This window comes from Macaca mulatta, chromosome 2, assembly GCF_049350105.2.
Source record: "Macaca mulatta isolate MMU2019108-1 chromosome 2, T2T-MMU8v2.0, whole genome shotgun sequence".
NCBI lineage: Eukaryota > Metazoa > Chordata > Mammalia > Primates > Cercopithecidae > Macaca > Macaca mulatta.
The window spans coordinates 53728678-53738019 of NC_133407.1; the positions used below are offsets into that span (position 1 = coordinate 53728678).

The following is a 9342-nucleotide window of genomic DNA, read 5'->3' on the forward strand; positions in this document are numbered from 1 at the left end:
TTGTTTTTCTCCCTTCCTCCCCTATTTTTTCTTCACAGGACATGAGACTTCACAAACTGCTAAAGCCGTTTTAGCCATGAAAGATTAGAAACAACCTGAGACCAGACTCATTTTTTTCTAAAATGCTTTCTCTGAGAAATTTTATTTTTTAAAATTTATTTATTTATTTTTTGGTGTGTTTCAGAAAGATGAAACATTTTTAAAAGAAAAGGGAGAAGAAATGTGAATGGAAAATAAAAACTCAGGAACCCAATTCACTATGCCACAAGGAAAAAATTAAGCTAAAATCTGAGTCATGCAAGAAACCACCCTTTCTTTTGTTCTAAGCAGACAGCTACAGATAAAAGGCTAAATATCTCCATGGGTAGCTACTCTATGTTCACTTTATCTTATATAAAGTGCTGATTTACTGAGTGCCAGATGAATACATACTTGACTATTCCCCTATCTGCTCCTTTTTTCCTGCAACACATGGATTGCCACTTCCTTCCTCCTTTCCTTCTGGCCTGCTTTTCCCCTTTAAATACTGAAGCCCTCAAAATCATCTTTGGAGGAAGGCAAAGACCATTTCAGTGACTCTGTCTTAAATCTCTTTTGGGCATGTCCTTAACCATGGCAAAAAAAATTTGTTAATTGATTGAAACCTGTCTCAGATACGTTTCGGTTCATAAGCAGCATCCCCACATCTTGGCAGCAATTTTCTGTCTTAGTTTGTTTGGGTTGCTGTAACAAAATATCATAAACTGAGTACCTTATATAAACAACAGAAATTTATATTCACAGTTCTGGAAGCTGAGAAGTCCAAGATCAAGGTGTTGGTAGATTTGGTGTCTGGTAAGGGCCCATTTCCTGGTTCATATATGGTGCCTTATAGCTGTGTCCTCACATGGTGGAAGGAATGAACTAGCTTTCTGGGGCCTCTTTTACAAGGGCACTAATCCCATTCATGAGGGCTGCATCCTCATGACCTAATTATCTCCAAAAGGCTCCACTTCTTAATACTATCACATTAGTGATCAGGTTTCAATATGTGAGGGGAACACAAACATTTAGACCATAACAACTGCTAAGTAAAACCAATAAAGAATAGATAAAACTGCCACTATTGGCGACAGAGCGAGACTCTGTCGCAAACAAACAAACAAGCTGCCACTATTCACATGAAATGTAATTGTCCACTAGACTTTCAACTGACAAACTACTAGGATGAATAAGGAAGGACAGCAAGGGGGTCAGATACAAGATTGATACATAGAAATCAATAGTTTTCCTATAGATTGACAATAACCAATTAGAAAATACAATAGAAAAAAAGATTCTGACCAGCTGCAGTGGCTCGCGCCAGTAATCCCAGCACTTTGGGAGGCTAAGGTGGGCGTATCATGAGGTCAGGAGACCGAGACCATCCTGACCAACGTAATGAAACCCTGTCTCTACTAAAAAAAAAAAAAATATATATATATATATATATATAAATTAGCTGGGCATGGTGCCTTGTGCCTGTAATCCCAGCTACTCAGGAGGCTGAGGCAAGAGAATTGCTTGAACCTGGAAGGTGGAGGTTGCAGTGGGCCGAGATCGCGCCACTGCACTCCAGCATGGCGACAGAGCGAGACTCTGTCTCAAAAAAAGAAAAAAGATCCCAATGGTTGGTTACATCAATGAAAGACTATAAAATACCTAGCATAAACTAATAAGAGCTTTATGAGGCTCATATATATAGTATATACAACATATATATATGAAGATCATAAAAAAAATGGAGAGGTACATTAGGTTCCGGCAAAGCAAGACTTAATATTAAAAAGGTATCAATTATTCACAAATTAATCTACATAGTCAATGTAGTTTTGGTGGGATTTTTCAATGGAATTTTGATTCTGAAATACTTTTGGAAGAAAAAGTGCCCAAGAATAACTGGGAATAGTATTTTGAAAAAGAATAAGGAGGGGAGAGATTGGTTTATCATATATTAAATAAGTAAAACCATAGAAATTAAGATAGTGTGATATTGGTATAGGAAAATACCAATAGTTCAGTGGAACAGAATATTTGTATGTGTGTGGAAGCAGAGTGGAAGGGTTGGACTGGTTAAGGAGTAGTATAGGGACAAAATTTGGGGGAAAAACAATGGTTATTTTCTTAAGCCATTCACAAAAGTGAAGTCCATATTGATTAAGGTGCTAAAGATAAACAGTAAAATTCTAGAAGTTTTAGAAGAAAATGTAGGAAAATATACGTATATTCTTGAATTAGGGAAATACTTTTTAAACCACAAAATGTGAGAATCACAAGGAAAAGATTTACTTACATCAAATTTAAAATTATATATAACAAAAATGACCACAAGCAAATGTAAAAGACAAACTAGGAGGAGCAATCTGCAACATATACAACATTCAAAGAAGTATTACAGATATGTAAAGAGCCGCCAAAAAATAAACATCAAGAAAGACAAGACAACCCAATGGGAAAATGGGCAAAAGATAAGAACACTGTTTGCTTAATTCCAAGAAGATAATCGAGTAACCAAAAAAAATATGTTGGTATCAAGATGCTCAACCTTGGCAATAATCATAATAATTAAGAAATAAAATAATCATTTCCACCTACCAGACTGTCAAAAATTTAAAAGAATTACAATATCTTATATGGGAAAGGGTAGGAAAAGGGTGGTCTCAACAACCCTTTTGATGGAAGCATATGTTGGGTCAGCTCTTTAGGAAGGTGATGATTAAAATGTGTAACTTTTCACTTAACAATCCCACTTTCTTGGCATCTGTCTTAGAGCAATACTCGGGTGTGTACACAAAGAGGAGGCAGCTTACTGTAACACTGTGGAAATGAATATCTAGGAACAATTTTACGCATCAGTTGGGGAATCTTTAAATAAATAATTGTACATCTATACTATGTACTATTATGCAACAATTACAAATAATTTTTACCTGTATTTACTGGTAAAAAATTTCAAGGCCAATTAAGTGAAAAAGCAAGTAGAACAACAGATTCGGTGTGATACCATTCATGTAAATAACAGCAGCAAACAAAAGCGGCCACACTACTACACTTTTATACGGATATAAAAGCTTAGAAAAAGATTTGGAAAGATACACACCAACATGATAATAGTGGTGACATCTGAAACTGAGGGTAATAGTTGAAAGAAACTATTGTTTCATTTGTATCTTTTGACTTTTAAAAAATAAGACTATGTTGATGTTTTAATTACACCATTGTACCATTAAAAGCTTAGCAATGAAATGGGACTGTGGAGTATGATTCCATTTCTATTCTACACTTATTTCACTCTCTTTTGAGCCCACTCCAATCGGGCTTTTATCCCCACAGTTACACTGAAGCTGGTCCTATCCACATAACCAATGACTTCTACATGCTAGATCTAGTAGTCAGTTCTCAGTCCTCATCTTCCTAACCTCTGAGTACCATTTGAGCCTGTTGATCATTCCTGCCTCTTTGAAATTTTATTGGTATCTAGGACACTTCCTGGTTTTTCTTCTACATCACTGGATGCTTTTCCTTAGTTTCTTCCTCATGTCCCCAGCTTAACAATGGAGTGCTGCAGGGCTCAATCTCTGGGCTGTTGCCCTCATATTTTCTCAGTAGCTAGCAGTCATTAAAAATGCCAGTTGGATTATATCACTTCTCTGCACAAATTCTGCAGCAACTTCCCACCTCACTCCCAGTGAGAAAGATCTGGTCCTCAGATCTCTCTGACCTCATCCCCTAAGATTCTCCTCCTTGCTTACTCCACTGTAGCCACACAGGCCTCTTGTTCTAGAAGGAGGCACTTGCTGTTCCTTTGCCTGGAACACCTTTCCTGTGAGATTGTCCTAGCTCATTCTCTCACCTCCTGTAGGTCTTTGCTCAAACACCTCAGGTTCTCAGGAAAGATTTCTACAGGCACCCTGTGTAAACTTGCACCCTACCTCCAACCCCCGACACTTTCCACCCCCTTCCCTGCTTTACTTTTCTTCTTAGCACTTACATCATCTAATGTTTTACATATTTACTGATTTATTCTATATATTATTGCTCTCACCATCACCTCCACTTCCCACACGTTAATATCACTGAGACAGGGGATTTGTTTGTGTTTTTCACTGTTGATACCCCATTACAGGCTAAACCTATGATAGGTACTTGGCAAATGGTAGGTGCTTGGCAAATGGTAGGTACTCAGTAAGCATTTGATGAATAAATGACATAAAATAAAAAATAATTAAAATAAAATGTGAATATAAAAGATGAAAGGAAATATACTGGAAAAGTTAAAATTTTAATTATTACATTGTCTACTTCTCAGTGATTTGACATTTAAAAAGTGTGCATATGTTACTTTTATAATAAAAATAAAGATATGTATCAAAAATATAATGGCAGATTATTTCTTGATGTGAACATAATTGCTACCGTTTATTGAATACTGAAAATATTTAATCTTATTTTGATCTTCATAAGAATCCTGTGACAGTATGACTATTACCAAGAGATAAAGAAAGTAAGGCTCAAAGAGGGTAAGCAACTTGCCCAACATCACAAGGTTAGTATGTGTTGGGGCTGGGATTAAAATCTGGCTCTACTGGCCTTCTACACCTCTGATACTTCCAATATGCAATCCCTCCTCCCAGGAAAAGCTAAGAAGTCAAACTACTCACTTGATTGCACTTTACCCAACAAATCTTGGAGCCAGCTTTCTTCTGTTTGTACTGATATTGGAATTCCTGGAGACAAATTATGATGAATATTTCTGAAATTTTGACAAAAATGTTAGTTTTCAGTATACCTCTATAGTTGTTAGCAGGTCTTCTAAATATAGGACATTTAATAATCCATTAATTAATGCACATAGAAAATACTGATTTTGTTTTATTTGAAATATTTTCTTCCATTCTTATCTCTTCAGTAAAGTTAACTCAGTGTGTTTGCATCAAATCTTTTTGTGGGGGATGAGCTGGGAGGATAGCTTGAGCCCAGGAGTTCAAGACCAGCCTGGGCAGCATGGTGAGACCATGTCTCTACAAAAAATAAAAAAATTAGCCAGGTGTTGTGTTCCGTGCCTGTAGCCACAACTACTTGGGAGGCTGAGGCAGGAGGATGGCTTGACTCCAGGAGGTGGAGGCTGCAGTGAGCCATGATTGCACTACCGCACTCCAACTTGGGAGACAGAGCAAGGCTCTGTCTCAAAAACAAACAAACAAATAAACCACGACCATACACTGAAGTGTCCTTGTCCTAACTCTAGTAATAGTAGGATTTCCCAACTTGACTCCTCCCTGCCCAGACACTCCACAGGAAGTGACTCTAATAAGCCCCACCCACCTGTACAGGGATCATAGCAGACTCTCCCATGCAAGCTCTGTCAGAAAACAGAACTACTAAGCTAGGGAAGGATTCCATTCTAGCTATATATCAGTCATTCATTTAAAAATATAAATGGGCAACAAAGGATTACCACTTAAGAAAAATCAGTAGCATTGAAGAGAAAAAGCAAGAGAAATAAACAGAACAACTGACTTTGAAAGAAAAAATAATACAAAGAACAAAGGAGAACTTCAATACATTAGAACACTGCCCTCAAAGAGATAAAAACAAAAAACCACAAAAAACAAACCAAATGATTTTGAACAGCAACAATCAGAGAACAAGTACTGGTTCTTGGAAATGACAAATATGAATCCTGCAATAAAAAAATTCTGTACAAGGGCTGCATAATAGCAGGTAAACAAACATCAAAAATCCTGAAGATACTGAAAATACAAAGGAAATGTTATTAAAGATGGAGAACCTATCGAAGAGGTTCAATAGCATCTAGGAGGAGTTCTGAAGAAAAGAAGAAAAAGGGAGGAAGTAATTATATACCAGAATGGTCTGAGGATAAGACTGGTGAGGCAGTATGGGCTACTAGGAGGCAATGAAGCAATGTCTTTAGAACTCTGAGGGAAAAATGGTTTTAAATCTCTTGTTTTTGGCAGGTTGGTTTTCTTTTGTTTTGTTTTTTTAACAAATCAAGTATGAGGGCAAAATGAAGAAATTTCAAGGCAGGCAAGAACTCAGAAATTTAACTATCCATGAGACCTACATAAAAAATTCACCCGAGGAGTTTCTCCAGCAAAAGGAAAAGGAACAAAAGAAAGAAGGCAATATGGGAACCAACAAAGTGTGACTAGTGAGCCAACCCAGAAAAACGGTAGATAGAACAATGGAGAGTCAAAAACGTTTGTTATTTATTTATTTTTTGAGATGAAGTCTCACTCTGTTGCCCAAGCTGGAGTGCAATGGTGCGATCTTGGCTCACTGCAACTTCCACCTCCCGGGTTCAAGCGATTCTCCTGCCTCAGCCTCCCAAGTAGCTGGGACTACAGGCATGCGCCACCATGCCAGGCGAATTTTTGTATTTTTAGTAGAGACGGGGTTTCACTATGTTGGCCAGGCTGGTCTTGAACTCCTGACCTCGTGATCTGCCCTCCTCAGCCTCCCAAAGTGCTGGGATTACAGGAGTGAGCCACTGCGTCCGGCAAAAAGTTTACTTTTTAAGAGACAAGTTTTACAGACATAAGATTATATTTTCTTGTCCATAGATTCAATCATATTACTGGTTTGTTAACATGGAAGTGTGAGTATTGTTTATTGGTTTTCAATTTTTAGAAACAACTCCAGAGCACTTTAATTAACAAGCCCCATAATATAAGCATAATAAAGCTTGGGAAAGTAATATAACTTTATGTACATATATATTGCATTTTAATCACATCATATAGTTTGTTGTTAATAGGGAAAAAAGAGGAGAGAAGAGAGATGGAAGGAGGAAGTGCATTAACATGTTAATTTTTCATAATAGTCAATAGATACTAAAACTGATAAATCAAGAAGTAGAGGTTTAAATACCTCAAAGTCCTAAATGTTAGAAAAACTAAAAATAATATAACTACCAAAGTGGAGAGGTGGGAATTCAATACATAAGAAATTGATAAACCAAGAAATGAAAACGTTATTTTAAATTAATAATGGAAACAAAACTGAAGGTGAATGGGAGTAGGAGGAAAGAAGGGCATGGAGACTGTCACTTTTTCACCTTTGTATAGTCTGATTTTTTTTTAACCATGTGTGTACCTTATCTCTACTACAAATTTAATTAAAAGGATAACTAAAAACATCTAAGTGAGACAGAACAATTCTCCTTAAACTTAAGAATTTAAAAGTTGCTTACAAAAGCAAAGTTAGGGTAACTAGTAATTCAAGATCACTGACTCAGGTTTGGTGTGAGATTTCAGGGTGTATTTACAAAGATGTTCCAGAAGGCATTTCTCTGGTATCTTCTTCTTATAGTTAAAGTGCCTGAAGGCTAATAGCAATAACAAGAAAAAGAAGAGACGGAAGGAAAAAGGAAAGGCCATTAGTTCCACTCTCTTCCACAAAAGGTGTCCCTGGTCACTCTTGCATTTAGCCAATTAAAGCCTATATTCTAAATTCTCAAGCACTTACAATTGTACACATGACATATAGTTATTCTTTCATGTTACACTGATAAGTGGACATGTAATCTCTAGAGCTAGGTAATAAGCTGGGGATAAGTGGGAACCTTTATCTCTTCCAAAGTGTCTACCAGTGTATATTAAAAAAAACTTTTAAAAATAAATAAGTCATAAATGCCCTGGATTATTTTACTCTACTTCCTAACATGTTTATTCAAAAGGTAAACATTATTGGGTTCAAAAAATGTGAAATTTGAAAACATTTTCTTACCTATCTATACTCATTTCGGACATGTCTTTCCTAAATGTCTGAAATATTTTAGGGAAACCTGTTGAATGAAACATTTAAAAATCAGCTACTCCCTCTAAATCAAAAGGGCAATTCTGCCCCCTCCCAGGAACACATGGCAAGGTCTGGAGACATTTTTGATCATCGCAAGGGTGTGTGCTCCTAGCACAGACAAGGGTAGAGGACAGGCATGCTGCTAAACATCCTATAATTCACAGGACAGTCCCCAACCCTCCCCAACAAAGAATTATCCAGACCAAAATGTCAATACTAGAGCTTGAGAAACCTACTCTAAAAGACTTCTCTGCTTCTTTTTTCAAGAAAGTGACTGGAGTGGCTTCAGTACAGGATGCTAAACACAATAGAGAGTTGTTTTTTTTTTTTTTTTTTTGCAGGACGGTTTTAGTAGTACAACACCCTTGAGGCACTTCTCTGGAAATAATATGAGTGTGTGTGTGTGTGTGTGTGTGTGTGTGTGAGACAGAGACAGAGAGAGAGAGAGAGAAAGAGAGGGGGAGAGGGAGGGAAGGAAGAGGGAGGGGGAGAGGAGGGAGAAGGGATGGGGGAAGAGAGAGAGAGAGACAGAGAGAGAGAGAGAGATGTAACGGTGTGAATGCACGCAAAAATGTTATAAAAATGAGCACTCCCATCAGCCTGGGCAACATAGTGAGACGCCAAATTAGCTGGGCGTGGTGGCGTGTGCCTGTAGTTCCAGCTACTCGGGAGGCTGCGATGGGAGGCTTGAGCCCAGGAGGTCGAGGCTGCAGCCACTGCACTCCAGCGTGGGCGACAGAGCGAGACTCTTGTTTCAAAATAAAAAAGCACTCCATACAGCAATGCTCAAGTTCAACTTTTATAGTGTTTCGCCTATATCCTAAATCGTGCATCATCACAACAGCTCAGCCAAGGGTTCAGTGCCTCTGACAAGGACGTGAGAGAAATTAGGTGTGTGGAACGGTGCATGCATTTAGAAATGAAGCACGACGCGCAGGTCGACGAAGGCACGGGAGTGGGTGGACCAGGTGACCCCTGGGGACCAGAAAGCCCTCGAAGAAGGGGTGGGTCGGGGGCGGTACTTTTATGCGAGGAGGCACTGGAGGGTGGGCTGGCGCTCGGTATTTCGGTACTGGTCGCGCTCTGGCTGGGCACGCTCGTAGAGCTCAGGCTAGGGCTGACGATGCTGGCTAAGCGGGGGCGCACGTCTGGGAAGTCGTAGTCGTAGTCACCGATGTCCATGACCTTCCAGAGGTACTCGTCGCTGAACTTCTCAGGGGCCTCCGACTCCTGCTCTTCCCCCACAAACTCCTCCTCCACCTCCTCTTCCTCCTCCTCCACCTCTTCCTCCTCCTCCTCCTCCATCTCTTCCTCCTCCTCCTCTAACTCCTCAGACTCCTTCTGGTTCTTCTTCCCCGGATGTCCGAAGCTGCTAGGCAAGCGCAAATGGGCCATGGCTGGCGGGAGGCGGGATTACAGCCAGCTCAGTGGCCGCGGCCCCTGTCGGCTCTGGCCGGCGTGCGCCTTTGTTGTGCGTTGGTCTCCCCTGGCAACTGCCTGCCC

At 39.3% G+C, this 9342-nt stretch overlaps 1 protein-coding gene across 3 annotated transcripts in view; it reads right to left on the reverse strand.

The window, feature by feature from the left end:
- Positions 1–9256, reverse strand: part of ERICH6 (glutamate rich 6) — a 46389-nt gene extending 37133 nt beyond the window's left edge. Inside the window, exons 1-4 of one of the 3 annotated variants that reach the window (XM_077991574.1) lie at positions 9173–9237; positions 8862–9076; positions 7768–7825; positions 4680–4771 (exon numbers count right to left, since the gene is read on the reverse strand). In XM_077991574.1, the coding sequence (XP_077847700.1) occupies positions 4680–4771; positions 7768–7825; positions 8862–9076; positions 9173–9234 (427 nt within the window). In that variant the 5' untranslated portion in view covers positions 9235–9237. Of the gene's footprint in view, positions 1–4679; positions 4772–7767; positions 7826–8861 lie in introns of all 3 variants that reach the window. The other 2 variants (XM_077991575.1, XM_001107825.5) reach the window with 2 other exon arrangements.
- Positions 9257–9342: the final 86 nt, after the last annotated feature.